Raw genomic sequence first — 18558 nt, forward strand, 5'->3', positions numbered from 1 at the left:
ATTATCTCTTCTCTGGTTGGCAACTTGAAATGCTCTCTCTTGATTGCTTTGTTGAGATCTCTTGGGTCTAGACATATCCTGAGATCGCCGTTCTTTTTCCCCAAAATAACCAGTGAGCTTACCCACTGTAGGTTCATCCATTTTTGTGATGACATCCATCTTTTCCTTGCGTCCCAGTTCCTCCTGAACCTTTTCCTCAGTGCAAATGGAACTTTTCTGCATGCATGCACAACTGGAGTCATTTTTTCATCAGTACATATTTTGTGCTCTCCTGGTAAACATCCAAGACCCTGTCATGCCCTGACCATAGAGAGCCCTTGGTTCTCTATGGTGTAGTAGGTCAGGGCGTGACTAGGGGGTGTTCTAGTTCAATATTTCTATGTTGGTGTTTTGTATGTTTCCCAATTAGAGGCAGCTGGTATTCGTTGCCTCTAATTGGGGATCATATTTAGGTAGCCATTTTTCCCACCTGTGTTTGTGGGATATTATTTGTGTTTGTGCTTGTAGCACCACTTGTGCTTGTAGCACCACACGCAAAACTATTGTTTTTTGAGAAGTTTCACTGCAAATAAAGATGTGGAACTCAACACACGCTGCGCCTTGGTCCCGTCCTTATTACGAACGTGACAGACCCTCAAACACATCCTCGTTCTCAGCCAGTAGTGATTATTGGTAATTTTCAGTCTGTGATGTCACTACATACACTCTTTTCAACAAATTGAGCTTTTCACATGCAATGAATCCTAGAATAGGCTGTACAATATTTTTCACGTTCAGCAGCTGTACTTTGAAGTTTTTCTTTGTGCTGTAAAGTTACTATGCAGCTAGCTTCCTTTGACTGGTACGTTCTTCCCAGTATAACCAGTAACCTTGATTAACCTTGAACCGGGTGTATTTTGCTCTTCACTTTCAGTGTTTTGTAGTCATCCAGCGACAAGAGGTTTTCCTGTGCTGCAGTATCAAGCTTGAATGGTATTATAGTTTCATTCACAGTCAATGGCACAATCCATTCAGCTTTTACTGCCTTGCATATTTCCACAGAATCAACAAAGAATTCTTCAGTCTCCTCCTTGATTGTGTGAACCTTTTTCTTTGCAGCCTCAGCTTTGCAGAATTTTGAGAAATTATTATTTTTACATGATTTTCCATTGGCAGGGCAATTTTTTGGCTTGTGGATGAATCCACATTTTCCACATTTCTCTCTTTTGCTTGTTTATGTTTTGTAAGGCGTTCTGTGTGTGGTGCTCCTCTCTTTTTATTGCATGCACTGACGTCTCATCCCTACGCAGCTCTTTAGCTTGTGCTCTTGTGGTTTCAGCTGCTCAACACATTCACTGCTTTATCCAAAGTTAAATCTTGCTCACGCAGCAATCTCTCCTTGAGTCTATCAAGTATGCCACAGACTATCCTGTCTTTCACTAGTTAGTCTTTCAGATTTTCAAATTCACACGTTTTGCTCAGTGTTCAGCTCAGCCAAATACTGGTCAAAACTAACTCCCTGTTTCTGATCATGAGAGAAACTTGAATCTCTCAAACATGACGTACAGGCTTGGTACAAAGTACTCCTCAAATTTAGCCATTAGCACAGTCAATGTCAAGTTTGCCTCGTCTAGCTGAAAGCTATTGTAAATGTCCAATGCATCCTCTCCAATAACATGCAGAAAAATGGAGGCTTTCAATTTGTCATCATCTCCCCCTGCTCCACTGGATGCTAGGTATATATTGAATCTCTGCTTGAATCTCTGCTTGACGTGTCCGTGACGTGACGTGGCTGCTAGGTATATATTGAATCTCTGCTTGAATCTCTTCTTGACGTGTCCGTGTCCGTGACGTGGCTGTATTTCTTTTTGTAGTCCATGATTTCCTGTAGACCCTGCCACATACATCTCGTGTCTGAGCCGTTGAGTTGCGACTCCACCTTGTCCCTGTACTGGCATTTTGCTTCTTTGATTGCCTTGCGGAGGGAATAGCTACACTGTTTATATTCAGACATATTCCCAGACCTCTTTCCATGGTTAAATGTGGTGGATCGCGCTTTCAGTTTTGCGCGAATGCCGCCATCCATCCATGGTTTCTGGTTAGGGTAGGTTTTAATAGTCACAGTGGGTACAGCATCTCCAATGCACTTCTTCATAAACGCACTCACCAAGTCAGCGTATAGGACGATGTTGTTCTTTGAGGCTGACCGAAACATATTCCAGTCCGCGTGATCAAAACAATCTTGAAGCGTGGCTTCCGATTGGTCGGACCAGCGTTGAATGGTTCTCATCACTGGTACATCCTGTTTGAGTTTCTGCCTATAAGAGGGAAGGAGCAAGATGGCGTCGTGGTAAGATTTGCCGAGGAGTTCGGGGGAGGGCTTTGCATGCATCGCGGAAGTTAGAGTAGCAGTGGTCGAGGGTATTGCGCATGCGCGTAGCGTATTCAATATGCTGGAAGAATTTAGGCAGACTTGTTCTCCAATTTGATTTGTTAAAATCCCCAGCTACAATAACTGCAGCCTCAGGATGTATGGTTTCCAGTTTGCATATAGTCCAGTAAAGTTCCTTGACAGCCGTCTTGGTGTCTGCTTGAGGGGGAATGTACACAGCTGTGACTATAACTGACGAGAATTCTCTTGGTAGGTAAAATGGCCGGTACATGATTGTAAGGAATTCTAGATCGTGTGAGCAGGAGGACTTGAGTTCCTGTATGTTGTTATGATTACACCATGAGTCGTTAATCATAAAGCATACACCTCCGCCCTTCCTTTTCCCAGAGAGTTGTTTATCTCTGTTGGTGTGATGCATGGAGAAGCCCGGTGGCTGAACCAATTTCGACAACATATCCCGAGAGAGCCATGTTTCAGTGAAACAGAGAATGTTACAATCTCTGATGTCTCTCTGGAAGGCAACCCTTGCTCTAATTTCGTATACCTTGTTGTCAAGAGACTGCACATTGGCTAGTAGTATACTCGAGAGCGGTGTACGATGTGCACATCTATGGGGCCTGGCCAGGTGGCCACTTCGTCTGCTCCTTCTGCGGTGTTGTTGTTTTGGATCGCCTACTGGAATTAGCTCCATTGTCCTGGGTGGTGGTCCGAACAGAGGATCTGCTTTGGGAAAGTCGTATTGTTGATCGTAATGTTGGTAAGTTGACGTTGCTCTTATATCCAATAGTTCTTCCCGGCTGTATGTAATAAGATTTCTTGGGGTAACAATGTAAGAAATAATACATTAAAAATACAAAATACTGCATAGTTTCCTAAGAACTCGAAGCTCGAACCATCTCTGTCGGCGCCATGCTCTCTCACCACCTCCTACTGCATAGGAGTAGGAGGATTACGCCTATCCATGACGGGAAACAGGTACAGTGTCAATTTCTCTTACTTCGGTATGTTGCTCATCAACTTGCTCGTCAACAGATTCCAATGCAGCCTCGCTCTCGCTGCTATCACTCTCGCTGCTGCGGCTCGTTGCAAGCTAGCATCTTCAACTACTCACGTCACTTGACTTGTGGTAGAAAGTTCAATTTTCGTCGCGGAAATTTGCAGAGTTACTCCTTTCTTTTCTCTGTCTCATCATAGCGACTACCAATCTGACACCATGTTATGTTTGCTTCTTGTATAATGACAAACCGTGGGGTAGGTTTAACTACTTTTAATGAACATATACAGTTGAAGTTGAAAGTTTACATACACTTAGGTTGGAGTCATTAAAACACTCCACAAATTTCAAAATTTCTTGTTAACAAACTATAGTTTTGGCAAGTCGGTTAGGACATCTACTTTGTGCATGACACGAGTCATTTTTCCAACAATTGTTTACAGACAGATTATTTCACGTATAATTCACTGTATCACAATTCCAGTGGGTCAGAAGTTTACATACACTAAGTGCCTTTAAACAGCTTGGAAAATTCCAGAAAATGATATCATGGCTTTAGAAGCTTCTGATAGGCTAATTGACATCATTTGAGTCAATTGGAGGTCTACCTGTGGATGTATTTCAAGGCCTACCTTCAAACTCAATGCCTCTTTGTTTGACATCATGGGAAAATCTAAATAAATCCTCCAAGACCTCAGAAAATAAATTGTAGACCTCCACAAGTCTGGTTCATCCTTGGGAGCAATTTCCAAACGCCTGAAGGTACCACGTTCATCTGTACAAACAATAGTACGCAAGTATAAACACCATGGGACAACGCAGCCGTCATACCGCTCAAGAAGGAGATGCATTCTGTCTCCTACAGATGAACGTACTTTGGTGCGAAAAGTGCAAATCAATCCAAGAACAATAGCAAAAGACCTTGTGAAGATGCTGGAGGAAACAGGTACAAATGTATCTATATCCACAGTAAAACGAGTCCTATATCGACATAACCTGAAAGGCCGCTGATGAAGGAAGAAGCCACTGCTCTAAAACCGCCAGAAAATAACCAGACTACGGTTTGCAACTGCACATGAGGACAAAGATCGTACTTTTTGGAGTAATGTCCTCTGGGCTGATGAAACAAAAATAGAATTGTTTGGCCATAATGACCATCGTTATGTTTGGAGGAAAAAGGGGGAGGCTTGCAAGCCAAAGAACACCATCCCAACCATGAAGCACTGGAGTGGCAGCATCATGTTATGAGGGTGCTTTGCTGCAGGAGGGACTGGTGCACTTCACAAAATAGATGGCATCATGAGGTAGGAAAAGTATGTGGATATATTGAAGCAACATCTCAAGACATCAGTCAGGAAGTTAAAGCTTGGTCGCAAACGGGTCTTCCAAATGTACAATGACCCCAAGCATATTTCCAAAGTTGTGGCAAAATGGCTTAAGGACAACAACGTCAAGGTATTGGAATGGCCATCATGAAGCCCTGACCTCAATCCCATAGAAGGTTTTTGGGCAGAATGAAAAAGTGTGTGCGAGCAAAGAGGCCTACAAACCTGACTCAGTTACACCAGCTCTGTCAGGGGGAATGGGCCAAAATTCACCCAACTTATTGTGGGAAGCTTATGGAAGGCTAGCCGAAACGTTTGACCAAAGTTAAACAATTTAAAGGCAATGCTACCAAATACTAATTGTGTGTATGTAAACTTCTGACACACTTGGAATGTGATGAAAGAAATAAAAGCTGAAATTAATCATTCTCTCTACTTTTATTCTGACATTTCACATTCTTATAATAAAGTGGTGATCCTAACTGACCTAAGACAGGGCATTTTTACAAGGATTAAATGTCAGGAATTGTGAAAAACTGAGTTTAAATGTATTTGGCTAAGGTGTATGTAAACTTCCGACTTCAACCGTTCTTCAGCTAGAAAACTCCTTGTTTAGCCATCCAAAGCACTCTTCAACCACCTGCCCCCCACATAGCCTGCTGGGTAGTGTAGTCTTAATGTTATTAACGCATAACAACACATTGACTTAAACAAATTATAGGGGAACGGAAATATAGGCTTTTGTCCCCTATGTTTTGTCCCCTCCAATTATTTGAATAATGGATATGTCCATTAATTTCATGCTGAGTGATACCACTTAACTCTATTAGCTACAGTAGTTTCAAGGTGAACAGCGTTCAGCTCATTTGCATAATGCTGTGTCATGGTGGCATGGCCCCCAGTCTTCAACAGTCTCAATATTACCCTATGGCTATCTACTAGTATTATTATGTTCTCATGCTATTGCCATTTGATGCAAGAAAGTACCACATACGCAGAAACTCTCTGTAACACAGAGTTGGGTCAGGTAGTCTGAGATGTTTGTGCATACAAAGCTCCACACTGGCACAGTGTGTATTGCTTTTTTCCCAGCTGGGAATTATTTTGGTTTTGCATGAGACATTGGAGAATTGATGCAAAGAGAACTTGTGTTGCTGTGTGGAAATGTTTAATATGCTGGTTGGAACTGGCAGAGATATGACTTCCTCTCCTCTGTTCTTGGGGAAGGCAGGGTTTCCTGATGTGATTGCTAGCTGGACTTGGTAGGGAGGGGGTGGAGAGAGCAAGGTTGGCCAGCTTCCAGCTGCTTCATGCACCTGTCTTTAAACCCAAGGGAGTGAACTCGCTGTTTACTGGACAGAAAGAGAGGTTGTATTATCATGTGAAAAAGTAATGCCAGATGAGGACATAGGATACTTTTGTACAACTAACTACTGTACACGGAAGGGACGTAGAACACGTTTATTTACCACATGCCCCAAAAATCACTTGTTTCATGAAAAAAATTACATTTAGGAGATCACTGATAGAGCAGGTGTATAATAAAGCTGTAGAACAACACAAGTAAGCTCTTTGCTGACCTCTTGTGGTTGGTTAGCTTGTGAGCCTACAGCCAGACCACAGGAATAGGTCCTAGGAGAATTGTTTTGATACTCACATTCCTCTCCTCTATTTCAGATTTAACCTATTGACTGGGGGAAACGAGTGCTTTCTGTCGGTGACATCCAGCAGAAGGTGAAGGAATTCAATGCTCAAATCAACAGCAATCTCTACATGGTGCTGGTATGTAAATGTCAATGAATGTACACACACACACACACAAACCTGTGTCGAATGGCCAGTTAACCTCGCTTTGTAAATGAGTTGCTGACCCCTTATGTCCGGGTGTCCTGTATATGTATGTGGTTAATACACTCTACAAAAATATAAACACAACATGCAACAATTTCAAAGATTTTACTGAGTTACAGTTCATATAACATGCTGACCAAACCGGACACCAGAAACGATCAGGTTGAAATATCAAATCAAACTCTGAACCAATTATATTAATTTGGGGACAGGTCAAAAAGCATTTAACATTTATGGCAATTTAGCTAGCTAGCTTGCTGTTCTTAGCTAATTTGTCCTGGATTATAAACATTGGGTTGTTATTTTACCTGAAATGCACAAGGTCCTCAACTCCGACATTTAATCCACAGCTAAAACGGAAAAACAAATTTGTTTCTCGTTATCTCTCCTCCTTACTTCAGGCTTATTTTTCTTCTTTGGACTTTGTATTGCAGTTGGCAACCAACTTTACAGCATTACTACAACCAACTGTAGTGTGGACCTAAATTAATCTTTCAATCACCCACGTGGGTATTTGCTTCTAAACACCAATGAGGAGATGGCACGTTGGTATATCCTCTTAAAAACCAATGAGGAGATGGGAGAGGCCGGACTTGCAGCGCGTTGAGCGTCACAAATAGAACCTATTTCTATTTTAGCGCCTGGCCACGCAGACGCTCGCGAGCAGTATGGGTGCAATGATTGAATAACATGTATGTGTGCATTTATTTTGCAACTATCACGCACGCGACGTGAGCGGTGTGGTCAGCATGTAAGGAAATCAGTCAATTGAAATAAATAAATTAGGCCCTAATCTATGGATTTCTCATAACTGGGAATACAGATATGCATCTGTTAGTCACAGATACCTTTTATAAAAGAGTAGGGGCGTGGATCAGAAAACCAGTTAGTATCTGGTGTGACCACCATTTGCCTCATGCAGCATGACACATCTCCTATGGAATGTTGTCCCACTCCACTTCAATGGCTGTGCGAAGTTGCTGGATATTGTTGGGAACTGAAACACGCTGTCATACACTTTGATCCAGAGCATCCCAAACATGCTCAATGGGTGACATGTCTGGTGAGTAATGCAGGCCATGGAAGAACTGGGATATTTTCAGCTTCCAGGAATTGTTTACAGATCCATGGACATGGGGCCGTGCATTATCATGCTGAAACATGAGGTTATGGCGGCGGATGAATGGCACGACAATGGGCCTCAGGATCTCGTCACGGTATCTATGTGCATTCAAATTGACATCAATAAAATGCAATTGTGTTCGTTGTCCGTACTTTATACCTGCCCATTCCATAACCCCACCGCCACCATGGGACACAGTTCACAAAGCAAACCGCTCGTTCACACAATGCCATACACGCTGTTTGCCATCTGCCCGGTACAGTTGATACCGGGATTCATCCGTGAAGCGCACAGTTCTCCAGCATGCCAGTGGCCATCGAAGGTGAGCATTTGCCCACTGAAGTCGGTTATGACGCAGAACTGCAGTCAGGTCAAGACCCTGGTGAGGACGATGAGCATGCAGATGAGCTTCCCTGAGACGGTTTCTGACAGTTTGTGCTGAAATTCTTTGGTTGTGCAAACCCACAATGTTTTCAGCTGTCCGGGTTGCTGGTCTCAGACGATCCCGCAGGTGAAGAAGCCGGATGTGGAGGTCCTGGGCTGTCGTGGTTACATGTGGTCTGCAGTTGTGAGGCCGGTTGGACGAACTGACAAATTCTCTAAAACAATGTTGGAGGCGGCTTATGGCAGGGAGATGAACATGAAATTCTCTGGCAACTGCTATGGTGCACATTCCTGCAGTAAGCATGCAAATTGCACATTCCTGCAGTAAGCATGCCAATCTGGGGCATTGTGTTGTGTGACACTTCCGGCTGAAGTGCCGGACCTCTTTCTACCTCCCCAAAGACACAGCCAAACACCTGCACATAAGCTCCAGGACACAGGTACGAGAGGTCATAGAGGCCCTGCTCAACAAATTCACTGTGGTGGACAACCCGGCCAAGTTCGCCCTGTTTGAGCGCAGTGAACGTCAAAACCAGAGTAAGTGTCCATAAGCAATATAACCTAAATGCACTGTCATGAACATGCTCAAATCATTCCACTTAATATGATACCAAACACAACGTATGAAAATGTCCGGGTCAATTCTCTCTCTCTCTCTCTCTCTCTCTCTCAATTCAATTCAATTCAATTCATTTCATTTATTGGCATGGGAAACATGTTTACATTGCCAAAATGTAAATAAACAATCAAAAATTAACAGTAAACATTCAACTCAAAAAAGTATCAAAGGAATAGAGACTCTTCAAAAGTCATATTATGGCTATGTATCTCTCTCTGTCTCTTTCTTTGTTTTACTTTTCCAGTATACCTCCGTAAGATGTCTGACGAGCGGCCGCTCCACCTGCGTCTGTGTGCCGGACCTAATGAGATAGTCCTCAGTCTGGTGTTGAAAGAGAATTAGACTGGTGAGGTCAATGTGAGTCATCTTCAAAACCATAGAAATAAAATGTATTTCTATGTCCAAAAAATACACAAAGAGGGCTCTCATATGCACAATACTGAAAATTATGTGTATTGTAAAGTGTTGACAGACTATGTAACTCTGTAATGTAACTTTATTGCATTGAGATTGAGTTACTCTCTCTCCCACAGTGGGATGCATTCAGCTTCCCTGAGTTGCACAATTTCCTGCGGATCCTTCAGCGTGAGGAGGAGGAACACGTCCGGCAGATCATCAAGCGCTACGCTCTGGGCTGGGACAGGGTGAAGGAGGCAATGGCCAGCATCACCACCCCCGGCTGATGTGATGTAATGGCATCATGGTGGAGAGGCATGCACACTATTGACCAGCAGCCACCAGGAGCATGGTACACAATATGCCATTCTGAGTTCAAAGGTCTTTAGAGCTGTCCTTGATGTAGCAGATAGAGCACAGCACAACAACCTCTGCAGCTGTAGATGGCAACTACGGCCAAAGGGGGTTAGATAGGGGGAGAGACAGGAAGTCAGAGATCAATCATGAACATGTCCTTGAGACAGACTTTGGCCGTGTTCGAGAGGATCAACATTGTAATGTATCATGGGTAAATTGTGACTGACTGACTGATCTACAAATAATAATGAGTTGTTATTTGTAGATGAGTTAGTCGGCAGTCGCCTGCACTGTCAGCTGCAATGTCGAACAAGCCCAGGGACATAGCTAGGAGAGAAGGTAGAGATATTTAGTGCAAACCAGTGGACTACTACTATGGGTGTTGTGTGGCCTGGATTGGGCACTACTGTGAACGACTGGAAGAAGTTGTCTGAGGAGTAAGGACAGACGATAAAGTCATTGACTGGACACCCAGGAGATGTCCTGGTCTGGACACTGCTTAACTGGAGAACTGGAGTTTTTCCACTGGGAAAATGTATTCTGCTGCTCAGATGTTGGGGGAGGTTGCGATAACTGAAGATTTAATTGTATTGAGCTGTTGTTACTCTAATAATTCCCCTTGTTAATAAAGGGATCATTGAATGCGTCTGACATGCCAATCTGTTGTGGGCTTTCTCTAGATTTCTATCTTAGTTTAGGGACGTGTGATGAAACTTGACAACCGTTTTAGACCAGGGTTGTGTTCAGTAGGGCATACTGTAGAAAAAATGTATTTAAATCGGGAAAAAAATTCTGTGTTCTTACAGGGACAGTATAGGTCTCTCCCTGTTTCAAAAATATTTTCTTCCTACTGCACATGGCCCAGCTTTCTGGGAAGCCATCTGTCAAAATTACTCAGATAAATCCTTTAAACTTTTAATTAGCCAGTGTCATGCATGTTTTATTATGGAAATTACATATCTAAGGAAATGAATCTATTTTGCAGTGTTCATATTTCCACTAATAATAAAAAGATAAGTCATTGAATATTTATTTTGTTATCAGTGTTGTTATTATGACTTAACGTTACATCACCCACTTTAAAGTAGACTATTTTGCTTATCTGCTCTCTTTCCTCATCTCCTTTCCTTCCCAACAAGGAAAGTTTTTAAAAAAATAGACTGGAAGTGACGCAAGTACATTCCCTCCATTTGACGGAAGTGAGGGAGAGGCTGAAAGCTGTGGCTAGCTTTTTCAGCGTGAGAGAGCTGTTTGTGTTTTGAAGGCATTCGTCGTCAAAGGAAGTTGCCACCTCCTAGATTTCAATCGACATCAAGCTGAAATTACTCTGGGTATGGCGATAGTGAATGCGCTTTCAAGCATGTAACAAATCAAATGGAAACGTGACAGCACGTATTGACAGCAAGTATGGCGTTTTGTAGCTAGCTATCTGATATTCTCAAGGGCCTTAGCTACAACTAGCATATCACCGCCTCAGACACGCTGGAATGTTCTGCCAAGCTCAATACTTCAACCTGTTTCAGATATGACATGCTGCTATTTAACAGGAAAGTTATAAAGTGAGCCGTCGGCTAGATAGCTACGGATGATGACAGGACGTCGTTGGTGTAAACAGCTCGCTAACAGCTAGCTAAACTACTTTGGTTTGGGAAACTAACGCCAGCCTCAAATCCTACCATGCTCGTTTGCTATGTTAAAAAAAAAAAAAAAACTGGGTGGTTCGAGGCCTGAATGCTGATTGCCTGACAGCCGTGGTATATTTAGGCAATATGGCCAATATACCACGGCTAACGGTTGTTCTGAATCAAGACGCAACACGGAATGCCTGGATACAGCGCTTAGCCGTGGTATATTGGCCATATACCACAGACCACCAAGGTGCCTTATTGCTATTATAAACTGGTTCCAAAAGTAATTAAAACAGTAAAAATAAATGTTGTCATACCTGTGGTCTAGGGTCTGATATACCATGGCTGTCAGCCAATTAGCATTCAGGGCTGAGCCACCAAGTTTATAATTGACAATGACCGAGAAGCTGTTGTTTGGAGGGTATATTGGCATGGGGTGTTAGGGACGAGAGTCTATTTTATACAACGGGTTAGCAACATATTCAAGTAATGATTGACATATTTTCATTGTTATTTTGATGAATGTATTCATACTCTTTCATCCTTCCACAAGATATAGTCCTGACAATGTGTTGCTGCCCAAGCTGGCTGGTCTTTCGTTCTATCAGTTCGGTTGCCAGAGACAGTCGTTCAGTCTTTTTGTTCTGTATCTATGGATCTGTATCTATGTATCCCAGTCTTTTGCTCTAAATGTTCCATTGCCATACTGGCTGCTAGCTAGCCAACTATGGCTAACTTCGTCACGTCAAACAGTGCAGCCAGAATAACAACAGTAGCTGCATTTGTTTAAGCTGCTTTCTCGTGACATTTATTTGGATACATCCATAACAATGAGCAAATGAGATGAGATTTTGCCTGGCATAGAACATGTGCTCTCTCGTCAGGACACTGTTGTTCAGAGGAGCTAACCAACAACACAGCTAACACAATCACTTCAAACTGAAGCTGTAAAGTGTAAACTAGCTGCACTTTCTTTCATTGTAGCTTTTTTCAATTGACATTTCTTTGTATATATCTGTAAAAACAATGCCATCTGATTCATAATTTTGACTGGCTGAGAAACGCTGTATCTCGTCCTGACTCTTGACATTCCCATTACAATGGGAAAGCTGGGACTCCCAATCACGTCCGGTTGTGATACAGCCTGGAATCGAACCAGGATCTGTAGTGACTCTAGCACTGAGATGCAGTGCCTTTAACCCCTGCTCCACTCGGGAGCCCATAAATGTGAGATAATGTCTAGATGCTTTTTATAGTGGAGATCCAAGTTTATATATTGCCCGGCTGGGTTGATGAGAGAGTGGATTGCGTAGTCAGATGGAACAGAGTAAATGGACATTTTAACGTCATAGATTTAGCTGGTGGTAATTTGTGGAATAGACACCGGCTGGAAGGCGGTTTTAACCAATGAGCATTCAGGATTAGAAGCACCTGTTGTATAACAGACTGTATACCACGGGCATGACATTTATTTTTACTGTTCTAATTTCGTTGGTAACCAGTTTATAATAGCAATAAAGCACCTTGGGGGTCTGTGGTGTATGGCCAATATAGCACGGCTAAGGGCTGTATCCAGGCACTCCGTGTTGTGATCTTGAACAGCCCTTAGTCATGGTATATTGGCCACATACCACACCCCATCTGGCCTTATTGCTTGAGTATAGAATACTAGATGAAAGACCACTAACTCATGCTAAATAGTCACAAATAGCTAGCTAGCTAGCAAAATATGTCAACATAGCTAAGATTGCAGGTAATGTGGTCTCTAGCAAAATCAGCAGCTGCCAGGGAAACTTTTGTCACCATTCATCAATATCTAGCTTCTAGTAACTTCCTTTCTCTGTAATTCCTTTAGATTCTAGCTAGCTACTGTCTTCTACTTGATAAACAACGTCCCTGTCTCGAACTGTCAACACCTTCATCGAGCACCAACTAGCTACATCTCTCCTGGGTGCAGTCTGGCCAAGAAAATAATGTCCTACAGTTGAAGATGGGAGGTAGTGGCTCCAAAACCAAAGGTTATTGGCCTTTTGCTGGTTCAGGCAGTGTTGATGGTGATCCAACCAAAGAGGGAGTCGACGCACAGTCGCTGGCGAGGCTCCAAAGTTTCCGAAGTGCGACGCCCTTCGTGTTTACCAGACGAAGGTAAATATAGCATCATAAGTAGCTATAGTGCATTCGGAAAGTATTCAGACCCCTTCACTTTTTCCACATTTTGTTACGTAAGACTTATTCTAAAACAGATTTTGTTTAAATTCCCTCAATCTACACACACACAATACCCCATATGACAAAGCAATAACAGGTTTTTAGAAATTGTAGCATACCCTGTCTTCTTGGGTATGACTCTACAAGCTTGGCACACCAGTATTTGGGGTGTTTCTCTCATTCTTCTCTGCAGATCCTCTCAAGCTCTGTCAGGTTGGATGGTGAGTGTCGCTGTGCAGCTATTTTCAGGTCTCTGAGACTTGTCCCGAAGCCACTCCTGCGTTGTCTTGGTTGTGTGCTTAGGGTCGTTGTCTTGGTTGTGTGCTTAGGGTCGTTGTCCTGTTGGAAGGTGAACCTTCGCCCCAGTCTGAGTTCCTGAGCACTCTGGAGCAGGTTTTCACCAAGGATCTCTCTGTACTTTGCTCCGATCATCTTTCCCTCGATCCTGACTAGTCTCCCAGTCCTTGCCGCTGAAAAGAGTGTGCAAAGTTGTCATTAAGGCAAAGGGTGGCTATTTGAAGAATCTCAAAAACAAATCAATGTATTTTATATGACACTTTTGTTGGTTACTACATGATTCCATGTGTTATTTCATAGTTTTGATGTCTTCACTATTATTCAACAATGTAGAAAATAAAGAAAAACCCTTGAATGAGTAGTTGTTCTAAAACTTTTGACCGGTAGTGTATCTGTGGACAACACCTAGTCTGATTAATCACGCTGTAACACAATTAATTGGTATATACAGCCTCAAACTAATGCTTGCAAAATCATTTAAATGTTCCTTACAAGAAAGAATGTTGAATAAAATGACATTTAAACTTACTCTACTGGTTGTCTGTGTGGTTTGAACTTTAGCTGCTTGAAATTTGACCAAATATCTACAGGAAAGTATTGTTTACTCAACTTTTAGAGAGCCAGTAGGTGTATGGTTCGGTTCAGCACCAAAGTAAAGTTTGTTTTATGTTGGATATTTGGTTTTCTCTTGTCAATAGCTATTGAACCAAGCATGCCATGACAATGAACATTTATATATATGTTCTCCATCCTCCCCTAATTCAGACTGTACAATTGTTCATTGTCATGGAATGCTTGGTTCAATAGCTATTAATGAGAGAACAGAATATAGAATATAAAACAAACTTTCCTTGGTACTGAACTGAAACAACCCGGCTCTCTAAAAAGTTGTGATAAACAATACTTTCCTGTGGATATTTTGTCAAAAATTTCAAGCAGCTGAAGGATAAACCTCAGACAATTGGTAGAGTAAGATTATATTATATTCAACATTCTGGCTTGTAAGGAACATTTTACACGATTTTGCAGGAATTAGTCCAAGGCTGTATATACCAATTGTGTATTACAGCCTGATTAATCAGACCAGACCACACCCAGCAGTAACCCTTATGTCTTATCTACTTTCAGCTCCCTGTACTTTGACGAGGATGGAGACCTGGCCCACGAGTTCTATGAGGAGACGGTTGTGACGAAGAACGGCCGCAAGAGGGCCAAACTGAAGAAGATCCAGAAAAACCTCATACCTCAGGTAACAGCCCCCTCTGTCAGGTAACGGCCCCCATTTGGAATACAAAATTCAGGGGTGTATTCGCTAGCAACCAAATGGAAGCAAACAGAAACTTCCCTGTTTCACCCTATCTGAATTTGTCCAATAAACTCTATTGGACACCCCCCTAGTATGCATGATGAAAATTGTCACACCCCCACACCAGTATATCCGATATGGCAATATCCTGATCTCTCATCTGAATGTTTAGGTAGCTAACTTAATGATCATGTGCTTTAGTTTTAGTTGTGTTCATCATTCTGTCTCTTTTGGGGGGGTTTTCCATATAGGGAACCATAAAGCTGGAGCACCCCTGCATCCATGTGGATTTCCCTGTCGTTCTCTGTGAGGTTTGATGAAGCCTGGAGCCACGTTTTGAGACCAGACTCAGACTAGCCAATGTGTCAACTCCGTCCCCCTGTTTCCCTCTCCACCTATACTTTACCCTGAAGCCCTCCACCTACCCTCCTCTAAACCACCGTGGTCTCCCTGTGATGATGTTTGGCAGGAGCCCTGACCTGTGATGATAGACAGGCTGTCTAAACACATGATTGTGTTGAGCCCCTGCATGTGGACTCTGTAAAGTGTGGCCTGTGTGCAGTCACGTTACACAAAGTAGTATGTGGCCACTTACGGAGACCGTCGATGATCTGTGAAACACGTCGGTTAAGATGGCTGAAGACATAATTATGCTCCCGTTACCCTCAACCTATTCAATATATACAGTATGTGTGTTAGTGGATATGGAATGAATTGTGACAACAGCTTGTCTGCCTGTCTCACAGCAGCAGTGTGCTCTTGTAGGAGGATCCATTGTACTTTGTAAGGAGAATGTAATGGGACAATTTGAGTTGAACCATGGGCTGTTAAGTAGAGTAGTGTGTCTCAGAATAGGCCGGCAATCCTATATCTTTAAACCCCGCCCTAGAGAGTTAATTTACCATCTGTACGTATTAAGGGGTGAGATTTTCCGATACCTGTTCAGTCTTCAGAGCTTCCAGAGTAATGATAGGGCTTCAACTATTAGGGCCATATCCTGAGGTCAGAGATATAGGAATATTTAATGCACATTTTATGTTTACAAGTTTTTAAAAAACGCCATGGCTTGATATAATTTCCACCATGCATGACGATGGCTCTGCTTCTGTCATTTCCCCATGATGGAGCTAGACAATTGGTGGCCAATGTGATCTAAGCTGATCTTAATGTGATGTGTTGTGATGTTTGACTGGCTGTGGTGATCATGGTGTCAAGACCAGGGCTTGTAGTTATGAAACGTTTGAGTATGCGCTGATCTAGAATCAGTTTTAACCTTTGAGATCATCATAGTGAATCACATTAACATTAAAGGGACTGGGGGGGGGCTGGGGTCTGATCCTAGATCTGCAATCCTACTGAATTGCTTTTTTTTAGCACGGGCCCAGGCATCAGACACATGTACAGAGAAGCAAGAACTTGAGTCCCCCTGGGAAAGTCCTCTGTTCCTTCACTGCTTTAGTGCGATACATTTCACTGTTAATTTATTATAACTGTTACAATGGCATTGTTTTTAATTACAACTCAAAATGTATCCAGTCGGGTCGTGGTCCCTTTGTCTTCTACACACCATTACACAAACTGATGTCTCCCTCTTTCAACTGTGGAATTTCTCTGTGTTCTCTTCTCCCCACATCTGTGTTCATGGATAGTGTTATGGAATAGGTTACTTAGTTTAGACAGCACACTACAGCTCACTACCACTTCCACACTCCATTCCCCCACCAGGGTGCAGCAGCAACCTTGTCCAGGTGTTGAGCCTGGTTGATAAGCACACCAGGTGCTGCCAATTCAGGTGGTCAATAGTCAGTGTCCCAGCTTGAGAGCCATGAGGCTGTTGGGTTGGTTTGGTGGCCATGAGGCCTTTCGTTTTGATGTAGGCTCTTTAGTTTAGGTATGCCTGTTTGTAGTTTTTTATACATTTGTTTCCATCACCATCTGAACATAATAATCCGCTTTGGCTCGCCAACCCAAAGGAGTCAAGTCAGAGCTGGACCTAAGGCAAGGTTGCTGTCTCCCTGGCCACGTGTGCGCCCAACACGGTCCTCAAACACTGATTTCTCATACAATGAACAAAAATAAACCCAACATTTAAAGTGTTGGTCCCATGTTTCATGAGCTTAAATAAAAATCCCATAAAAGTTCCATATGCACAAAAAGCTTATTTCTCTCATTCTGTGCACAAATGTGTTTACATCACTGTTAGTAAGCATTTCTCCTTAGCCAAGATAATCCATCCACCTGACAGGTGTGGCATATAAAGAAGCTGATTAAACAGCATGATCATTACACAGGTGCACCTTGTGCTGGGGACAAAAGGTCACTTTAAAATGTGCAGTTTTGTCACAACACAATGCCCATGATGAATTGAATGTTCATTTCTCTACCATGAGCTGCCTCCACTGTCGTATTAGAGAATTTGGCAGTACTTCCAATCAGCCTCACAACCGCAGACCACGTGCAACCATTTCAGCCCAGGACCTCCACATCCGGCTTCTTCACCTGCGGGATCGTCTGAGGTGGGGTGTGCTGAGGAGTATGTCTGTAGTAAAGCCCTTTTGTGGGGAAAAACTCATTCTGATTGACTGGGCCTGGCTGCCAAGTGGGTGGGCCTATGCCCTCCAAAGCCCACCCATTGCTGCACCCTTGCGCAGTCATGTGAAATCCATAGATTAGGGCCTAATGAATTTATTTCAATAGACTGATTTCCTTATATGAACTGTAATTCAGTAAAATCTTTGAAATTGTTGCATGTTGTGTTTATTTTTGTTCAGTATATAAACGCACACATTCAATCACGTTACAGATAATGTAACTAGTCCTGAGACCACTATACAAAGCGAGTGCAACAATATCGTAGGCTAGTTATTTGTTTTGTAACAATAGTTGTGCCTGATTCAGCCACAAGGGGGAGTATTTGTCATTTGATTCTGCAGAACCTGTGATCTTTGCCCTTTAGCCTCCCGTACTAGTGATTGGCTCAAGCTTTTCCCCTAGCGACCCCAACAGAAAGGTGATTCCCTCTGCCCAATACAACATCATTGTACTGACCAACTGATGAGAGCATTGCTCCAAGGGAAACTTCCAGACGCTGTACAGATGATTACTTTATCGGCCAGTCATATTGAAGTGGTGGAAGCCTGCCCTATCTAACGGGTGTATACTTCCAGACCTCTACCTAAAGTGGGAAAGATCAACATTGGACCAGAGCACGTTCATGTTCACAACGGCACAATCTATTGAATCACCATGTCCACAGACACACACCTCTCTAGCCTGCCTCTCAGGGGGACGTTAATTTAATTTCAGAGCCCCCATTGGCTACTCGCCCACACACGGGTCTCCTGTAGTCTCTAATTTCCTTCTGAGGACAGACTCTGAGCTCCCTGCAGACAGCAAGATAAGTTTTAATTGGGTAAGGGGTGGGAGTTTCTAATCTTATAATCTACGCCATATGGGCCCATCATGTCTGTCTGTTTTATGGGCTTTTGTCTGATAAATTGCTTCTTGTATCCTCAGTTAACGCTGAGCTCCATGGAAGAGGTATACATGGTGGTAAAATCTAGCTACATGGTGGTAAAAATGTTTCTATTGTAAATAGAAGGCTCTGTACATGACTGTGCTTGAGTTCTGGGCACAGATGACTCCTGCAGTGTCAAGCCATATTATAAAAAATCATTTTACACTGTTAGGAAAGTGATT

At 42.8% G+C, this 18558-nt stretch overlaps 2 protein-coding genes across 2 annotated transcripts; both read left to right on the plus strand.

Annotated features, from left to right (window-relative positions):
* Positions 1-6376: 6376 nt before the first annotated feature.
* On the plus strand, positions 6377-9350 carry LOC120064830 (ras association domain-containing protein 1-like; the record flags this gene model as incomplete). The annotated part of the gene is given in 4 exon segments (XM_039015427.1): positions 6377-6472; positions 8423-8585; positions 8912-9024; positions 9201-9350. Coding segments are annotated over 4 exon segments (522 nt in total), but the record flags the coding sequence as incomplete, so codon positions are not given.
* Positions 9351-10618: 1268 nt separating this feature from the next.
* LOC120065371 (tumor suppressor candidate 2-like) lies at positions 10619-16390 on the plus strand. Its single transcript, XM_039016314.1, has 4 exons — positions 10619-10751; positions 12904-13193; positions 14682-14802; positions 15111-16390. The coding sequence occupies exons 2-4, from the start codon at positions 13039-13041 to the stop codon at positions 15174-15176; spliced, it is 342 nt and encodes a 113-aa protein (XP_038872242.1). The 5' UTR covers positions 10619-10751; positions 12904-13038; the 3' UTR covers positions 15177-16390.
* Positions 16391-18558: the final 2168 nt, after the last annotated feature.

This window comes from Salvelinus namaycush, chromosome 20, assembly GCF_016432855.1.
Source record: "Salvelinus namaycush isolate Seneca chromosome 20, SaNama_1.0, whole genome shotgun sequence".
NCBI lineage: Eukaryota > Metazoa > Chordata > Actinopteri > Salmoniformes > Salmonidae > Salvelinus > Salvelinus namaycush.

Excerpts from the sequence above, each read along its gene's own strand:
- LOC120065371 (XM_039016314.1), top strand. The coding sequence starts at position 13,039 with ATGGGAGGTAGTGGCTCCAAAACCAAAGGTTATTGGCCTTTTGCTGGT. Across the intron at positions 13,194-14,681 it reads TTCGTGTTTACCAGACGAAG|CTCCCTGTACTTTGACGAGG; the intron begins GTAAATATAGCA and ends ATCTACTTTCAG. Across the intron at positions 14,803-15,110 it reads AGAAAAACCTCATACCTCAG|GGAACCATAAAGCTGGAGCA; the intron begins GTAACAGCCCCC and ends TTTTCCATATAG.